The sequence below is a fragment of the Loxodonta africana genome, chromosome 5, assembly GCF_030014295.1.
Source record: "Loxodonta africana isolate mLoxAfr1 chromosome 5, mLoxAfr1.hap2, whole genome shotgun sequence".
NCBI lineage: Eukaryota > Metazoa > Chordata > Mammalia > Proboscidea > Elephantidae > Loxodonta > Loxodonta africana.
Window position 1 is genome coordinate 160345069 of NC_087346.1, and position 19061 is coordinate 160364129.

Consider the following 19061-nt stretch of genomic DNA (forward strand, 5'->3'; position numbering starts at 1 on the left):
CTCTGCCTCTCCTCCCTCTTCCCCCTTTTTCACACACATATGTACACACACACTCACATGCAATGCACTCACATACGTGCACACTCACATGTGCACACACACACACACTTGCACACTCAAACACGATGCAATCACATGTGTGCACAGGTGCTCACATATGCACACACACACTCTCACACATGTTCACTCACACACGCTTACACACACCCCACCCCCAGGAAAAGAACCTCGGTCTTAGAGTGGACCAGAGCACACCAATGCTCAGATGAGAAGGGACACTCACCGGCAGCCTGGGGAGGGGGCTCTGAGCCACCAGCTTCCTGGGGAAACCGCCAGCTCCCCCCATCCCTGGGCCCCTGCCTCTTGTGGACTGGCCCACGCATACACCTTTCCAGGCTCCTGGCCACCTTCTTCTTCCGAGGGCCGGGGACTCAGCTGTCCCAGCTGGTGGTGTGGAGGGGTCCGCCACCTCGCTGCCCCCTGGGTCATCAGCCCCCCAGGGCCGGGTCCCAGTGTCTCACCAATGATGATGAACAAGGCCAGGCACACAGTGGGTGCTCGCTCAGTGTGTTTTCGAGTGAAAGAGTGGATGAGTGAATGGGCAACCTTCTGCTTAGAGAATGGCTGCAGTTTTCTGTATAAAATGGCAGGAAGTCACCTGGTGAACACCATCCACCCCCTGGCCTCAGTGTAGGGGTCTCCTCTTAGGGGGTGGCCCCAACCTCAGCCTCCCTCTGCGCCCCAGGCTTCTGTCCACTGAAGCACTTGCCAACGTGCTGTGTATAATTTCGGCCTGTCTTCCCATCCAGTGGCGCTCCTTGAGGGAGGGGCTGGGGTATTCACCTGGTCCCACACTGCACAGGGCTGGGCCGAGGGCTGCAGGAAGGAAGAAACAGAGGGGTGGGTGAGAATGAGCGAGTGGGTGAAGGAAGACGGTGGCCTCGTTGTCTTAGCCCCAACCTCCAGGGACTGTTTGGGGAGGGGGCCGTGGGACTCAAACCAGGTGGCTCCTCCTCTTGCTTCAGGGGTGGGAGCAGAGGCAGGTGATGGCATGGAGAGGCTGGCCTGGCCTTTGCAGGGGGGGTCGGCAGGGTAATGGTCCCAAAGATGTCCACCCCCTCACGTGGTCCTGTGATGGGTTCCCCGGACTGGACAGTGTCCCCAGAAAAGCCATAACCCTTGTACCTATGAATGTGGGCCTGTTTGGGAAATGGGGTCTGTCTTTACAGATGTCGTTAGTTAACTCACACCAGGGAGGGCGGGTGCCTATCCTAATCCCTCCCGAGTGGAGTCTTACAGAAGGGTCACATGCGGAGGGAAGACACGGAGGAACATCAGAAAGTCCCCAGGGCTAAGGAAGCTGCCAGGGTCGAGGAAGGGTCCTCTTCTGGAGCCCGCAGAGACAGCACCGTCCTGCCGATGCCCTGCGTTCAGACTCCCAGCCCACAGAGCTGGACGAGAACAGTGGTGTCAGTAGGGTTGGTGTCAGCCAGTGGGGTAACTCATGGTGTCACCCCGCCCCGGACCTCGTCCCATTCCAGACCACACAGCATCCTTAGTCATGTTTTCTGCACTAGCGTTCCTCAGAAGCCCTCAGTGCACGACTCCGTCTTTTCCCTTAAGTACAATTCATTCTCAAAAAAATTGTTGATGTGGGTTCACGAGCACGGATGACCACAACGTATAGCTAAAACGTCAGAAAATCGAGAATATCAGCCGCTATAAAAACACGGGCAGCAACAAAAACCACAGTGAAGCCACATGACTCGAAGCCTCACTGTAACTGGGCTGTAACGACAGTCCTGCCCTGAGCGCACTAGAAGCTTCTCAAGTAAACCGGCGTACAGTTTCAGCCTTGCAGGTGTCCTGGGGCAGGTAAGCTGGGCTGAAGAAAAACGTTCTCGTTGTTGTAACTAACTACAGGGCTGTTTTCATAAAAAATAATAAACTTCTGCTGAAACACTGCACAAAAATTTTATGGACAGTGGTTTTGGTATCACCACCTCTGACGGTGTCACCAAGTGCGGCCGGCACCCCCCACACCTCCTTAGTGGAGCCGCTGGGAGAGAATGAAGTTCTGTTCTTTAAAGCCCCCGCCTTGTGGTGCTTTGTTACGGCAGGCCCAGGACACAGACACGTGGCAAACAGGGCTCTGCAGAAGAAATCAAAGGAGCCTGGGGGCACAATGGTTAAGTGTTCAGCTAATAACCAAAAGATTGAGGGTTCAAACTCACCTAGATGCTCTGTAGGAGAAAGGTCTGGTGACCTGCTCCCATAAAGATTATAGCCAAGATAACCCTGTGGGGCAGTTCTACTCTGTCGCATGAGGTTGCTGTAGGTCGGAATGGACTGGGGAGCACACAACAACAACAGATGAAATCGAGGTTGCTAATCGCTGATCTTACAATAGGAGGTTATCCAGGTTCCCTGGGTGGGCCTGATGTAATCAGATGGGCCCTTAAAGGCAGAAGAGGGTGGAGAAGTGAGAGACACGTGGGGGAGCAAGAGGTGACAGCTTCGGGTGTGAGAAGGCTGAGGGGACTCTGAGTCAAGGAGTGTGGGTGCCTTCTAGAAGCTGGGAACAGCCCCCCACTGACCGCCAACAAGGAGGCAGGAGCGTCAGCCCTCCAACTGCAAGGAGCTAAACTCTGCCAATGCCCTGAAAGAGCAAGGAAACGGGTTCCCCCTGGAGCTTCGGGAAGGGAACTCAGCCTGCTGACACCTTGACTTTAGCCTGTGAGACCTGCGTTGGACTTCTGGCCTCCAGAATGGGAAGGTAATCCCTTTGTGTTGTTTTAAGCTATTCGGTTCGCATTAACTTTTTACAGAGGCCTCAGGAAGCTAACACACAGTCAACACAGCACGTCGACATATGACAGCTAGTTATTGCTGGTGTTAGGTGCCGAGAGTCGATTCTAACTCAGGGAAACCCCGTGTGTACAGAGTAGAACTGCTCCACAGGGCTTTCAAGGCTGTGACTTCTCAGAAGCAGCCCTCCAGGACTGTCTCCCAAGGTGCCTCTGGGTGGGTTCAAACCACCAATCTTTTGGCTAATAGTTGAGTGCCTAAGCATTTGCACCACCAGGGACTCCTTGTACTACCAGCAGCTCCCAATTATTGAGCACCTAACAGCCATGGTTTTTCAGTCACCTCAAATGCGTGTGAAAACTGGACAATGACAAAGTATCGCTGCATTCAAACTGTGGTGTCGGCGAAGTGCACTGAATACACCATGGACCGCCAGAAGGAAGAAGGAATCAGTCTTAGAGGAAACACAACCAGAACACTCCTTAGAATAGAGAGTGGCAAGACCTCAGCTCGCTGACTTTTGATGGGTCATCAGGAAAGACCAATCGCTAGAAGAGCCCATTGTATTTGGTAAAGGAGGTTGTTAGGTGCCATTGAGGCAGTTCCTATTGATAGCAACCCTGTGTACAGCGGAAGGAAACACTGCCCGGTCCTGCGCCATCCTCACAATCGTTGTTAGGCTTGAGCTCATTGTCGCAGCCCCTGTGTCAATCCACCTCCTTGAGAGTCTCCCTCATTTCCACTGACCCTGTACTCTGCCGAGCATGATGTCCTTCTCCAGGGACTGATCCCTCCTGACAACATGTCCAAAGTGTGTAAGACGCAGTCTCGCCATCCTTGCCTCTAAGGAGCATTCTGGCTGCACTTCTTCCAAGACAGATTTGTTCCTTCTTTGACAGTCCACGGTATATTCAATATTCTTCGCCAACACCTCAGTTCAAAGACGTCAACTCTTCTGCGGTCCTCCTTATTCATTGTTCAGCTTCCACAAGCATATGAGACGATTGAAAACACCATGGCTTGGGTCAGGCGCACCTTAGTCTTCAAGGTGACATCTTTGCTTTTCAACACCTTTGAAGAGGTAGAGTGTCGGTAAAAATGGGGGAAACCTTGGCCAAGATGGACACGACAGCCACAACAAGGGCTGAAACACGCCAACAGGCAGAGGACCAGGCTGGTTCTGTTACACTGAGGTCGCTGGGGGTTAGAGCCGACTCGGTGGCACCTCATAACGACAGAGCTGTGTGCCGGATGGTGTGTGCGCTTCTCCGACCTTATCAGCAGCCTGGCACCGGGGATCTTATTATCCCCACATCAGCCGTGAGGAGATCGAGGCCGAGATGCAGGAGGGACTCGCCCAGGGAGCCTGGGCTTGGAGTGACAGAACGCGGGAATTCAGAGCCCCAGTTCTTCCTGCTGAGCAACCCCAAGGTGGCGCGGCGGAGGGAGGACCTCCTCGTGTGGGATTCAGCATTTACCGAGAGGAGGTACGTTGAGCAGTCCCACGGCGCGTGTAAAAATGTGTGCCCGCGACACAAAATGCTGCACTTTTAGGGTAAAATTACAACCAGTCTGTGCGTGAAAAGACACCACAGGCTAAGTGAAAAGATACCAACTTGAAGAAGGTGTTTGTAACACGTGTATCCCAAACAACAATATAAAACTAGATACAATTGTATACATAGTTGGTGTTAGCTGCAGTCCCTGCTCATGGCTACCTCATGGTTACACAGCTGGGCAGAGGTGGCCTAGAGCCTGGGTCCCGACAGCTGCACACCACACTCCCTCCCTCCTTAACTCTGGTGAGGAAGCCAACCTCAGAGCCTCGGTTTCAGACTTGCAGAGCCTGGAGGGCAGCAAAGGACGGCCAGGTGAGGCTGAAGGCCTGGAGGCCGGGTCGCCAGGTATGCTGCTGGATGTGGGCCCCCTAGGCAGGGCCCCGGCTGGAGGGACACCTGGAGTTCAGCCCCCATTCCTTGGCTCAGTCTTTGTATTGATGTAATACAAGTTACAGAAATCATCACACTTTTAGCAGCTTAGAGCCACACCCACTTGTTAGCCACAGCTCCTCAGGTCAGACGACTCTCTGAGGGGGTGCAAACGGCTAGCACACCTGCACCGGGCTGCCAACCAAAATGTTGGAGGTTGGAGTCCACCCAGAGGGACCTCAGAAGAAAGGCCTGGCAATTTACTTCTGAAAATCCAGCCAGTGTACTGAAACCCCTGTGGGGCACGGTTCAGTTGTCTTCTGACACACGTGGGGTTGCCATGGGTCGTGGTGATTCACGGCAGCTGGTTCTGGTCTTAGGACAGGAGTTTAGGTATGATCCTCAGCTCAGGGGCTCGACAGATGGCAATAAAGAGTCCCCTGGCCGGGGGTCTCACCTGGGGCTCAGTGGCCTCTTCTAAGCTCACCAGTTGGTCACAGAATTCAGTTCCCTGTTGCTGTAGGTCCCCGTGTCCCTGAAGCTGCTGCCAGGGCCACTCTCAGCTCCTAGTGGTGGCCCCCCATCCTCACCTCAGGGCTTCCCTCCCTAGGCAGTTCATGGGGTGGGCATTCAGTGCCTCACGTCCAGGGAGTGTCTCTGCAGCCTCCAGTCTCTCCTTCAGGGAGGGATGGGCCCTTTTTTACAGGCCCATGCAGGAAAACTTCCCCTTTGAGTGAGTCAAAGTTGGCTAATTAAGGACCTTAACTATCTCTGCAAGAACCTTTCTCCTTCGCCATATAAAAAAACCTGTGCTGTCAAGTCGATTCCAACCCACATTGACCCTTTAGAAGAGTAGAACTGCCTCATAGGGTTTCCAAGGAGTGCCTGGTGGATTCGCACCGCTGACCTTTTGGTTAGTAGCCATAGCTCTTAAGCCACCAGGGTTTCCCCTTTGCCATATATCATAACCTAACTGTATTCGTGGGCCCCACCCACGCAAGGGGCGGAGGTGTTGAGGCCATCTTAGAATTCCGCTCTCCGTAGCCTCATCTGGGAAGCCCTTCATTAGCACTTCCATTTCAACCACTGAGGGCTCAAGAAGCCCTGGGCGCTGCGCTAGGTGTCTCCCAAGCTGCAGTGCAGCAAGGTGTGCCTCGTAACCCCTGTTATAGGTGGAGAAACTGAGGCTCACAGAGGGCAAGGCACATTGGGGGTGCCTACTGTTGGGTGTTCCAGCTGGGATTTGGACTTCCTCCTGCCCCTGAACTTGTGCAGACCCCCACCCCACTGCCAGTGGACACATCCTACCAGCAGTACAGTCTGTGACTGAGAGCCTCCCTTCTGCCCAGGCCAGGAACAGACGCCCAAGAAAGTGCCAGCCGACTGCCACCAGGCTCCTCAGACAATACAGCTGGGAACACAGGTGGTGCTGGTCAGGCTCTGCTTGAATGCCCCTGCCAGTGGGGAGTCACTTCTCCCTGAGGTGGCGTCTTCTATCTCTGAAGAACTACACTAGCTGTGCATTCTTGGGGTGGTCACCATCCCTCTCTGGGCCTCGGTTTCCTCAGATCAACATTTGCCGCTTATATGAAGCCGGGTGCAGAAGAAAGCAAGATCTCCGAGGTGGGCGGATGTAACTGGGTCAGGTCAGGAGAGGGGGCTGTGTGGCCTTGGGCCAGTTGCTGTCCTTCTGTGTTTGGGAGGGGGTTGGAGAGTGGCGGGGGTCGGGCTAGATGCCTCCAGGGAGCCCCAAGCCCCAAGAGCTCCTCCCAGGAGGGGCTGTGTGTGGACTCCCCTGGCCCTGGCATGGCTTAGCCTGTGCCTGGCCCGCAGGACGTAAGGGCACTCCTTGCTCACACAGAGCAGCTGGCTGCAGTGAGTGAGTCGGCCTGGGGAGAAGATACCTGCGCGAGGCCTGTCTGCAGCAGACCCAGGCACCTCCTTCTGAAATGGGGCAGTGGGGCCTCTGGGCTGTTCAGTGCAGCCATGCAGAGCCTGACTCAACACCTCGTCATCTCGTTGCACTGTCCCAAGAGACGGGCTGGACAGTTGCTGCCCAGGGCCCCAAACTCAGAAGGGCCAGAGCCTGCCCGAGCCATGCTGGCCGAGCCCTGAACCCAGAGAAAGCTGCTGACGTGGGTTTGCACACTCATGCTGTGCCCAGCCCGGTTTTTTGCACCCACTCTGTGTTCAGTCAATTTGCACACTCACTCTGTATCTAGCCCAGGTTCGCACACTTGCTGTGTGCCTGGTCCTGTTGGACACACTCACTCCGTTCCTGGCCTTTTTGTATGCATGCTCTGCCTGGCACTGTTTACACACTCACTCAGTGCCCAGTTGGGGTTTGCACACTCGCCCTGCACCCAGCACTTTCTCAGATTTTCTCTTCAGTCTCAGAGCCTGGAGGTAGGCTTCATCTGTGCAGTGTAGATGAAGAGACTGAGGGTCTGAGAGGCTACACGACTTGACCAGAGCTACCCAGCCTTTGGCTCTGTGGCTCCGGAGCCTGTGGTTGCTGGCAGTGCCCCTGTGGCAATAAGCAGTGTTAATAGGAATCAGGCCAATGTTAGCCCTGGCCTGGCACTGTGCAGAGCTCTCTGCCTCTCAAGTCCTCTTTTCACTCCCCAGTGTGGTCAGCCTCATCTTAGTTATGACCAAAATGGGGCTCAGAGAACTCGGCGCTCCCACCAGCCCCATCCCTCAGCTTGTGCCTGGTGAGGCTGGGGTTTGAACCCAGGGGTTTGGCTGCTGTGCCCTCTCTCCTGACCTCCAGACCCAGCTGCCCAAGGGGGATGGGTCCCAGGAGGCCAGTGTCAGAAGCAGGGTCCTGGTGGGGCGGGCAGTGGGACCCACGTGGGTAGTGGGAAAGAGGGTCCCAGGCAGGGCAGGGTCAGGGAAGGAGGATGACAGCTCACAAAGGGGACAAGGAGGGCACGGATCCCAAAGGCCCATCCTCCTAGGCAGACGGTCGTGCCTGGAGTGGCTGGGGATGTAGTCCCACCCCACGTGGACTTGGTGCAGGCCCAGGTCCTGGGCGACCACAGACCAGTGGTCTTCAGTTATCTAGGTGGGCGCCTTCTGCTGTGTCAATTACAGGACCGCCTCCTCCTCCTGGCTCTCCAATCCCAACCCTCAGTGGCAGTGGTCTGGGGTCAAGTTCGACTTGGACAGGCTTCTTCCCCCAGGAGGGCATCAGCTCGGGGACAGCTCTCTGCTGCCTCCTGGTGGGGAGAGGCGAGCAGGGCCTGCAGGCTGCCTCAGCTGCCAGGAGCTCTGTGGTGGTGGGCCCCCCCAGTGCCCAGGACCAGGGGGAGGAGGAAGAATGGTGGCCCCCTACCCCCCTCACCCAGGCCCACCTGGGCTCTGCAATCTCTCCTAAGGTGGAGAACAGAACCCAGGCTGGAATCAGGACGGGACACCAGGTCCTGGCCAGAGTCAGCCTGCAGGCTCTCTGCAGCCTCAGTTTCCCCATCGTTACATGAGGGGCTTGGGGAGGGGATGAGGAGTAGCTGCTCAATGGGCAGCGGGTTTCCTTGTGGGTGGTGGACAAACTCTGACACTGGCTGGAGTACCGAGCACCACCCACTTTTTCACTTTACAATGGCGAATTTTATGAGCTTCACCTCATTAAAAAAAGAGGAGCTTGAAATAATACAGTGTGTGTGGGACTCCCCTGGGGTTCACACAGCCTCTCTGAGCCTCAGTTTCCCTACCTGTAAAGTGGGGAGCCAGGCTTCCCCTCAGCTAAGAGGCTCAGGAGAAGGGAGGGCTGGACTCTGGGGCTCCAGGTAGGTGGAGGGGTGTCAATGGGGAGAGCAGGTGGGCTGGAGGCAGCCCAGAGGATGCCTTTAAACAATCTCTACAGCAGACCCCACACGGGGTGGACCAGGGCTGGACGTGGGGCTGGCCAGGCTGCGGCTAAAGCACACTCAGACAGGTGGGGGTGGGGACTCCTGGGCCCCCCTCCCACCATGCTGCTTTCCTGACAAGAATGAGGGTGTGAAGGTGCAGACAACAACTGCTCACAACTTCCTCCCTCCCTCCCTGAAGCATGGCAGGTGGCTGGACTGGCTCTGGAGCTCCGCCCCTCACTGCTGTGTGATCTCAGGCAGGCCCCTGACCTCTCTGCCTCCACTCCTTCAGCTGTCAATGGGGACGATGGTAGCGCAACCTCTCAGACACATTGTTAGAGCTCCATGCTGGAAATGATGTTATAAGCCCCTGCCGTGGGCATTTCACGGCCATCTGTCTCCCCTCTGACAAGCAGGGATGCCAAGGCTGGAGGTGAGATGGCTTGCCCAAGGCCACACTCGGAGTAGACAGCAGGGAGCTGGCCTGGGTCTGATGGACTCACAGTCTTTCTCATTTGGGCCCAGGAATGTGCGGTGGGGGGTAGCAGCACAGAGCACCGAGGAAGGGGCCTGGTCCCTGACATACCCTGGGGGCAGACTGACAGAGCTCATCTGGGAGACGCTGGTGAGTTACTGAAGAACATTTATGGCTACTGAGCCCTGTCTTGGCAGCTCGGTTTCCCAGAAAATGAGCCACGCAGAGACCCTGGGAGAGACAGGGACTCCCCTCCACAGAGCCCACTCCCGGGGTCCTCATGGCGGGGCGGCGGAGGCCAGCCAGGCCACTTGCCCGTAGTACGGGTCAGGAGCCAGGTTGATCCTGCGGACGTTGAGCTCGGTGGCGAAGGCCCTGGCCTTCTGGTAGAAAAAGAGGGACTTCTCTCGGTCCACAAGGAAGTTGTGGTAGATGGTGGCCAGGCGTGTGTAGATCTTCAACTGGGCCTTCTTGTTGCCCAGGTCCACGGCTGCAGCCAGCGCCAGCTGGTAGTACCCCGCGGCATCAAACGGGTCCTGCAAGGGGAGAATCAGCGGCTTGACCCCGGGCTGATGCCTCGGTGGTGAGGCAGGAGGGGGGCTCAGAGCCCCGTCTCCCCAAAGGCCATTCCTGTCCTTGGGTCATCTCATCATTCCCCCACAGTTATGGGCTGAATTGTGTCCCCCAAAAGGACATGTTGTGGTCTAGCCCCTGCCCTGTGAATGTGACCTTGTTCAGAGAAGCAGGGCTTTTCTTGCAGATGTGGTGGGTGAGCGAGGACAGCCTCCTGGAGTAGGGTGGGTCCCAGTCCTAACCCCTCTGAGTGTCGTCTTACAGAAGAGAAGGACAGAAGGACACAGCCACACACAGGGAAGACAGCACGTGCAGCTGGGCAGGCAAGCAGCAGAGGAACGCCGAGGATGGCCGCAGCCATCCGCAGCCGGCGGACAGACATGGCACAGTGCCTCTCTCAAACCCCGGAAGGAATCACCACGGCCAAAACCCTGTCTTGGACTCCCAGCCCCCGGAACTGGGAGACAATACATTCCTGCTCCCCAAAACCACCTGCAGGTGGTGTTTGTGTCAGGGTGGCCTGGGCATGGAGCCTCTCTCAGGGTTGCCTCTCAGAAATCTGCCGCAGCTGGATGGTGAGCTGCCCCACCTCTGCTCTCGTCTCAAGCCCAGTACTGTCCCCATGGCCATGCCACAGGTTGGCGGCCTCCCTCCCCTGTGGCCCCATGTCCACACCAGGTAACCCGCCCCTCTCCCCTGCTTAGCTGCCCTGTTTTGCATCTCACAACAGCTCTAGGGACCAAGGACAAGGCCCGAGGCCCGCCAGCTTACCCCCTTGCTGGCTGTGGCAGAGGGAGGAGCTGGAGCCTGTGGGAGTCCTGGAAGGCACCCACCTCAGCCTGGGGTGGGGGGAGGAGGAAGGGCTTCCTGGAAGAGGGGGCATCTCAACTAAACAGGAAGGAACCAGTCAGAGTGAGTGGGCATGGTGGGCGTCTATGTGCGTGCACGTATACATGTGTGTGCATGCGTGTGGTGCACACATTCACATGTGCGTTGCTAGAGTGCATGTGTGTGTATACGTGTGTGTACAGTCACATGTGTGTTCACTGTGGGCTTCTGTATGTGCTAACGTGTGCATGCATGTACATTGTGTACACTGTTTGTGCATGTCACAGCAAGTGGGCAGCAGACCAGGGCTCACAACACGGCTGTCCTACTTCAAGCCTCGCCCTTGTGGCTGTGACTGAAAACACACGGATAAGGTGACCCCATTTTAGGCAGATAATCATGGAGCCTGCTCCTCTACTCCAGCATTTTCAGGTTGTTGGTCTATCCCCTCTTCCTTTGTCCACCCCCCCTCCCCAGGCCACAAGCCTGGACACACCTGGGCTCAGAAGGGACTGGCCCTCCTGCGCAGGTGGAGGTGGTGTGTGTAGGGTGCCAAGTTCCTGAAGGAGCTCTGAGCACAGAAGGAATTGGAGAGCAGAGGCAGGGCACCATGGGAGCTCTGAGCACAGGAGGACTCGGGGAGCATAGGGGGACTCAGGGAGCACAGAGAGGAGGGGCATAGTGGGGACTCTGAGCACAGGAGGACTCAGGGAGCACAGAGAGGAGGGGCATAGTGGGGGCTCTGAGCACAGGAGGACTCAGGGAGCACGAGGTGCTCACCACACGGCCCTGGAACGTTCTGGAGCCTCAATCACCCAGTCTCTCCGTTAATGTTCCCTGATGCCACCTCACAGGGAAAGGCTGTAGTAGTGACCACTTCTGACCGCTAGATGTCGCCAGAGCACAGCTGGGGGCCACCAGGGCGGCCCTAGCATGGAGCTGGGGGGACACCAGGGTTGACTTAGCAGGGGGCTGGGGGAACACGAGGGAGGCCCCAGCCCCTCAATGCTCCTGGGTTGTGTACCCTCATCCCCTTAGCCAACACAGAGCACAGAAGCTGGGCAGGTATGATGTTTGATGTGGCGGGGGTGGGGGGAGTAGGGGTTTTTGGCCTGTGTGGGGACAATGGGGTACCCCTGGTCTCTGCCCACTGCAGGGCAGGAGTGGCCGGGATCCCTCGAGAGTTGGGAGCACAGCTTCGAGTGGTGCAGGGATTTGGCTGAGCCCTCTGGAGCCGTGGCCCTGCTGCCGGACCCTTACAAGCCACACCCCTCCAAAACTCAGTTTCCCTCTCTGTGCCTCAGGACTCTGGAAAGGAGAGCTGTGCGGGCTGGTGCCTAGGTAGGCTTCCTGCAGTGGGGTCGGGTCTGGGGTGCGCTTGGCAGTGTCTCGTTACGGGAATGACGGTGACTCCCTGGAGCACTCCCCCCTTGCCTTTGCTGACTCCTGGCAGTGTCTCGTTACGGGGATGACGGTGACTCCCTGGAGCACTCCCCCCCTTTGCTGACTCCTGTTCAAAATGACTTTGCTTCACAGTCACCTCCTCTAGGAAGCACCCCCAACAGCACCTCCTCTTTTTGTTTAGCCTTTAACCCGTGGCTGCAGGCTGATCCTGAGCTTTGAGGGTGGGCCCAGGCCTAAGCCCTCAAGCCCTTGAGCCCCACAGAACCTGGCCAGGGCGGGAGCCTGGCCCATGTCTGCCGACCCCGCCTGCCCCCCAAGCCAGGCCAGAGTCACAGGTGAAGGCTGGGTTGTTTCTGACTGAGAAAATTGAGCATTGGTCCCAAAGGGCAAGGGAGGATGTGAGCCCAGGCCTCGGGGTCCCGGTGTAGGCCCCCCACACCCCGAGCCCACCCCCACCCACCTTGAGCTCATAGAAGATGATGTCCCCAAGCACCAGGTACACCTTCACGTAGTACAGAGTCTCTTCGTCAAACTCCAGCGGTGAGCTGCACAGCGACAGGGCCTTGAGGTAGAAGTGCTCAGCTAGCTCACCGTGGCCCAGCCGGTGGTGCAAGGCGGCCAGCCGGTGGTAGGCCACACGCTCGTTCAACCGGTCGCCTGCGGACAGACAGACAGACATGCGGTGGGGGCACACGTGAGAGCAGGGCCTGGCAAACAGGTGGGCTGGTGGGAGGAGGGCAGGCCGTGTATTGCTCGGTCCTGGTCCTTACCCAGGAAATCTGGCCTCTCACTTCCCACCCAGAGACTCAGCTTGCCCGTCTGTAAAATGGGCTAATGAGGTCATCCTCAGGTGGCCTCAAGGGTTGACAAAGCCTCGTCTACATGTAGCGCTGGACAGGCCACCTTGGTTACATTTAACTTTACCTGTCGCTGTCAAGTCAGTTCCGACTCATAGCAACCCTACAGGACAGAGTAGAGCTGCCCCGTAGGGTTTCCAAGGAGCACCTGGTGGATTCAAACTGCAGAGCTTTTGGTTAACAGCCAGACTCTTAACGACTGCACCACCAGGGCTCCTACCTTCAACTAGGAGACGCCCAAGGACGTCATCTGTACACACAGGTCACCTGGTCCTCCTGGTTTCTCAGCCCGAGGCATTGGCATTCCCCAGGCTTATGGTCACCCGGAGGTGGGCTGTGGGGCTGGGGGCTTGGTCACCCGGAGGTGGGCTGCGGGGCTGGGGGCTTGGTCACCCGGAGGTGGGCTGCGGGGCTGGGGGCTTGGTCACCCGGAGGTGGGCTGCGGGGCTGGGGGCATGGTCACCCGGAGGTGGGCTGCGGGGCTGGGGGCTTGGTCACCCGGAGGTGGGCTGCAGGGCTGGGGGCTTGGTCACCCGGAGGTGGGCTGTGGGGCTGGGGGCTTGGTCACCTGGAGGTGGGCTGTGGGGCTGGGGGCTGGGGGCTTGGTCACCCGGAGGTGGGCTGCGGGGCTGGGGGCTTGGTCACCCGGAGGTGGGCTGTGGGGCTGGGGGCTTGGTCACCCGGAGGTGGGCTGTGGGGCTGGGGGCTTGGTCACCCGGAGGTGGGCTGTGGGGCTGGGGGCTTGGTCACCCGGAGGTGGGCTGTGGGGCTGGGGGCTTGGTCACCCGGAGGTGGGCTGCGGGGCTGGGGGCTTGGTCACCCGGAGGTGGGCTGTGGGGCTGGGGGCTGGGGGCTTGGTCACCCGGAGGTGGGCTGCGGGGCTGGGGGCTTGGTCACCCGGAGGTGGGCTGTGGGGCTGGGGGCTTGGTCACCCGGAGGTGGGCTGTGGGGCCGGGGGCTTGGTCACCCGGAGGTGGGCTGTGGGGCTGGGGGCTTGGTCACCCGGAGGTGGGCTGTGGGGCTGGGGGCTTGGTCACCCGGAGGTGGGCTGTGGGGCTGGGGGCTTGGTCACCCGGAGGTGGGCTGCGGGGCTGGGGGCTTGGTCACCCGGAGGTGGGCTGTGGGGCTGGGGGCTGGGGGCTTGGTCACCCGGAGGTGGGCTGCGGGGCTGGGGGCTTGGTCACCCGGAGGTGGGCTGTGGGGCTGGGGGCTTGGTCACCCGGAGGTGGGCTGTGGGGCTGGGGGCTTGGTCACCCGGAGGTGGGCTGTGGGGCTGGGGGCTGGGGGCTTGGTCACCCGGAGGTGGGCTGCGGGGCTGGGGGCTTGGTCACCCGGAGGTGGGCTGCGGGGCTGGGGGCTTGGTCACCCGGAGGTGGGCTGCGGGGCTGGGGGCTTGGTCACCCGGAGGTGGGCTGCGGGGCTGGGGGCTTGGTCACCCGGAGGTGGGCTGCGGGGCTGGGGGCTTGGTCACCCGGAGGTGGGCTGCGGGGCTGGGGGCTTGGTCACCCGGAGGTGGGCTGCGGGGCTGGGGGCTTGGTCACCCGGAGGTGGGCTGCGGGGCTGGGGGCTTGGTCACCCGGAGGTGGGCTGCGGGGCTGGGGGCTTGGTCACCCGGAGGTGGGCTGCGGGGCTGGGGGCTTGGTCACCCGGAGGTGGGCTGTGGGGCTGGGGGCTTACCCAGGGTGATGCTGAGCGCCAGGGCCACGTGGGCGAACTCCAGGCCCTCCTGGGGCAGCTGTAGTTCTGCCAGGAGTGCCGCCAGCTTGTTGCACAGACGCAGCTCGGCCTCTTGGTTCCCTGTGGCCACCGCCAGGGGCAGTGCCCGGTCCTGCCCACACAGGTGAGGTCAGGCCTTGTCTCACCTCCTTTCCCTCCCCGGAGCTGCACGCTCATGCTAAAAGCCCCCCGCCATTGCCCTGGGACCTTCCACAGCTGGCCCCAGAGAGAGAGGGTGCTCCACAGAGACTGCAGCTGCCCCATTTTACAGGTGGGGAAACTGAGGCCCGGAGAGGCAGAGGTGTGTCAAAGGACCCAGGCCCTGGGAGCTGGGTTTTGACCCACCTCACTATGCTCCCTAATATCAGACTTGCAGCCCAGCCCAGATCACGGGGACCTGACCAAGGTGCCCCCAGGCTCTGCTCTGTCTACACAGCCCTGTCTGCCTGAACCCGGGGCTGCAGGACACAGAGCCAAGCACCGTGGGCTGCAGGATGGGGCATATGGAGCCTCCACCCCTGGAGAGCACACAGGCCTGGGTTCTAGGACATGCCCTTTGCCTTCTGAGCCTCAGTTTCCCTATCTGTAAAAGGGGCAGGCCTGTGCTGCAGAGCTGTTTGGGCCAATGAGAGGCAGGTGGTAAGCCAGGTGCCAACCCTGGCCCTCCCACATTCAGCCCTTTCTCTGTCCTTCCCAGGCTAGGGTTGGGGCATGGATCACTGCAGGGAATGTCAGGACTCTAGGTGTGAAGATGGGGAGCATGGACTCCACTTGGGGGGCCCCGCACCCGCCACAGGCCTGTCACCTGGTAGAAGGACACGGCCTTCTCCCGCTCCTGGCTCCCATTGAAGAAGATGTCTCCCGCTGCCTCGAACAGCTCCAGGCCCAAGTGGGGGTCCCCAGTGTACAAGGCCGCATTCTGTGCCACCTGAGAGGCAGCGGAAGGATACATGAGACCCCTGGCACTCCGCCCAGAAGTCCCATGAGGTGGCCCAGTGCCCACCAAAGGGGACCTCCCAGCCACCCTCGGGACCTCCCTGAGAATGCGCAGACCTTTGGTGTCTGCTGTGGGGTGAATGGTGGCCCCCAGAAAGACGTGTTCAAGTCCTAGCCCTGAACCTATGACCGTCACTGTCTTAGTCATTCAGTGCTACTTTAACAGAAATACCACAAGTGGGTGGCTTTAACAAAGATTTATTCTTTCACAGTCTAGGAGGCTACAAGTCCGAATTCAGGGGACCAGCTCCGGGGAAGACTCCCTCTCTCTGTGGGGTCTGGGGGAAGGTCTTTGTCATCAGTCTTCCCCTGGCCTAGACGCTTCTCAGTGCGGGAACCCTGGGTCCAGAGAACACACTCTGTTCCTGGCTTTGCTTTCTTGGTAGCCAAGGTCCCTCTCTTTTCTGCTGGCTTCTCTCTTTCATATCTCAAAAGAGATTGACTCAAGGTACAATCTACTCCTGTAGACTGAGTCCTGCCTCATTAGCATAACTGCCTCTAATCGGCCTCATTTACATCCTAGAGGTTAGGATTTACAACACACGGGAAAATCACATCAGATGGCAAAGTGGAGGACAACCACACAATACTAGAAATCATGGCCTAGCCAAGATGACACACATTTTGGGGGAAAAACAATTCAATCCGTAACAGTCACCTGGTTTGGAAATAGGGTCTTTGCAGATGTTTTCAGTTAGGTTAAACTCTGAGTGGTGTCCTTAGGAAAGAGGAAAAGAGGCGCAGAGAGAGACGGCCACGTGACGATGGAGGCAGGGATTGAAGGGCTGCAGCCACAAGCCGAGGGCTGCGGCAACACCAGCGCCAGGAGAGGGACAAGGAACTGATCCTCCCCCAGAACTTCCAGAAGGAACCAACCCTGCTGGCACCCTGCCTACTGGCACCCTGCCTTCAGACTCCCAGCCCCCGGGGCTGTGGGCAAGTACATCCCTGCCTCTTGAAGCCCTGGGGTGTGCCCAGAGCTGCAGCTGCCCGCAGTTTCTCCTTTCACATCCCTCTGCACACGGACCTGCTTTCCATTCCAGCCCTGTGCAGCTGGGGCCATAACCCCGACACCAGGAGGCTGATAACCTTCAACACCTCGCCCCACCAGCAGGTCTGCCCAGCAAAGCCCCAGGCCTGGCAGGGTGGGCTGCCAGGGGGAGCGGGGTACAGAGCTCAGTGCCACGTCTGAGTCTTCCTGGCCCACGCAGTGCCACCCCTGGCTCCCACCACCGTGTGTTTGCCCCTGAGCCCCCACTCTGTTCCTCTGCAGCCCTTTCAGAGCTGGACACGGCATACCCCCACCTGTCCCTCCTTCCAGGATGTTAAGCCCTGTAGACAGGCTGACAGCTGCCTCTTGGCTGCAACCCCACCTGCCTGGTGGCTGCGTTTCATAGTGGCAGGGCACACATTCCCGGCTCGAGTGGAAAATCGGATGCTGGCCCTGTTCAAAGTCCAGACAGGCCCGACTGCTTGCAGCTCCCAGAATTTTCCAGAATCTCCCTCACCTCTGAGCCTGTGCACCTTCAAGTCCTGCTTCCAGCACACCTGTCTCCCACCAGGTGGACACAAGCCCCCCCACACCCTATAGCTGGAAGCAGCCTCCGTGACCCTCGGGCAGACGTAACTAACATTCACAGATAGCTGACCTTAAGTAAAGTAGTTTACCCCACAGTGTTGGTGGGCCTGATCCAATCAGTTGGAGGCTATAAGAGCAAAACCTGGTTTCCCGAGAGAGAAGGGTTCTGCCTCAAGGCTAACATAGACTTCCTGTTGGAGTTTCCAGCCTGTCACCTGACTACGAGTTTTGGACTTGCCAGCCCCCTGATCTTGTGAGCCAATTTCTTAAAATAAATCTCTCTCTAAATACACATTAAAAAAAGATCCATAAAAAAAAAAAAAAAACCTCTTTTCCATCAAGTTGACTCCAACTCATAGCGAACCTATAGGACAGAGTAGAACCACCCCATAGAGTTTCCAAGGAGTGCGGGGTAGATTCGAACTGCCAACTTTTTGGTTAGCAGCCATAGCGCTTAACCACTATGCCACCAGGGTCTCCCACATACCCACATACATACATAAATATATAAATACACATACATACATATATATTGTGCCCCCTCCCCCCCCACAAAAAAAGTATATGTTGTAAATCCTAACCCCTATGCCTGTGGTTATAATCCCATTTGGGAAAGGGTTGTCTTTGTTATGTTAATAAGGCAGACTTAGTATAGATAGTGTCTTAAGTCAATCTCTTCTGAGATATAGAAGAGATTAAACAAGTAAGAGAGAGAAGCAGAGATGGGGAAAGAGAGATGCCAAGCCACGTGAATATCGACAAGGAGCCATGGAATAGAAGCAGGAGAGACGAGGGCCTTTCCCCAGAGCCGAGAGAGAACATTTTCCCTCAGAGCCAGTGCCCTGAATTCAGACTTTTAGCCTCCTAAACTGAGACAATAAATTATGTTTGCTAAAGCTACCTACTTGTGATATATATACACATACACACACACTCACGCCACTGGTGGAGCAGTGGTTAAGAGCTTGACTGTTAACCAAGAGGTGGGCAGTTCAAATCCATCAGCTGCTCTTTGGAAACTACTCTGTCCTATAGGGTTGCTGTAAGTCGGTATTGACTCAACGGCAATGGGTTTGGTTTCTGCTCGCACATGTATTGAGCACTTGCTGTGTACCAGCACAAGCACTGGGCACTGGGACAGCCCTCACCTCTGCCCCCAGGAAGCTCACTGGTTGGTGGCAGGATTCAGTTCCCTGTGGCTGTAGGTCCCCGTGTCGTTGAAGCTGCTGCCAGGGTCACTCTCAGCTCCTAGCGGTGGCCCCGTCCTTGCCTCAGGGCTCCCCCCCTGCCCCGGACCACTCCTGACGTGGGCGTTCACTGCCTCACAGCCAGGGAGCGTCTCTGCAGCCTCCAGGCTCTCCTTCAGGGAGGGCTGAACCCTTTTTTAATAGGGCTCACCTGATTAGGTCAGGCCCACCCAAGAAAAAATTCTCCTTTGAATGAGTCAAAGTCGGCTGATTAGGAACCTTACTACCTCTGCAAGACCTTTTCTCCTTTGCCATATATCATAACCGAATTGTATTCACAGGCCCAACCAAACAAGGGGCGGGGGTGTTGAGGCCATCTTAGAATTCTGCTCTCCACAGCCTCGTCTGGGAAGCCCTTCATCAGCACTTTCATCTGAATTTTCACAGCAACCACCAAGGGCTCGAGAAACCCTGGATGCTGTGCTAGGTGTTTCCTATGTTGCTGTTGGTCTTCTACCAGTGCAGCAAGGTACACTTCGTAACCCCTGTTATGGGTGGGGAAACTGAGGCTCACATCTTGTTGAGGATGCTGGACACTGGTGGGCACAGGGGCAGGGAGGAGACTGCAAGGAAACCAGGGAGAGGGAGGGCAAAACCACCGGCCCTTGCACACAGCAGGTGCTCAACAGGTGAGTTTTGAATGAGTGAATGAATGACTGAACGACTGAGTGAGTGAATGAGTGAATAAATGAGTGAGCTAGTGAATTAGTAAAACAGTGAGTGCATGAATGAATAGATGAGTGAGTGAATGAGTGAATGGATGGGTGAGTGAATAAATGAGTGAGTGAATAAGTGAATG

At 57.6% G+C, this 19061-nt stretch overlaps 1 protein-coding gene across 8 annotated transcripts in view; it reads right to left on the reverse strand.

The window, feature by feature from the left end:
- Positions 1-9213: 9213 nt before the first annotated feature.
- SH3TC1 (SH3 domain and tetratricopeptide repeats 1) overlaps positions 9214-19061 on the reverse strand; it is a 62234-nt gene continuing 52386 nt past the window's right edge. For all 8 annotated transcript variants that reach the window (XM_064286199.1, XM_064286198.1, XM_064286196.1 and 5 more), the window contains 4 exons: positions 15246-15368; positions 14402-14552; positions 12328-12524; positions 9214-9598 (listed from right to left, as the gene is read on the reverse strand). In XM_064286199.1, the coding sequence (XP_064142269.1) occupies positions 9341-9598; positions 12328-12524; positions 14402-14552; positions 15246-15368 (729 nt within the window). In that variant the 3' untranslated portion in view covers positions 9214-9340. The remainder of the gene's footprint in view (positions 9599-12327; positions 12525-14401; positions 14553-15245; positions 15369-19061) is intronic.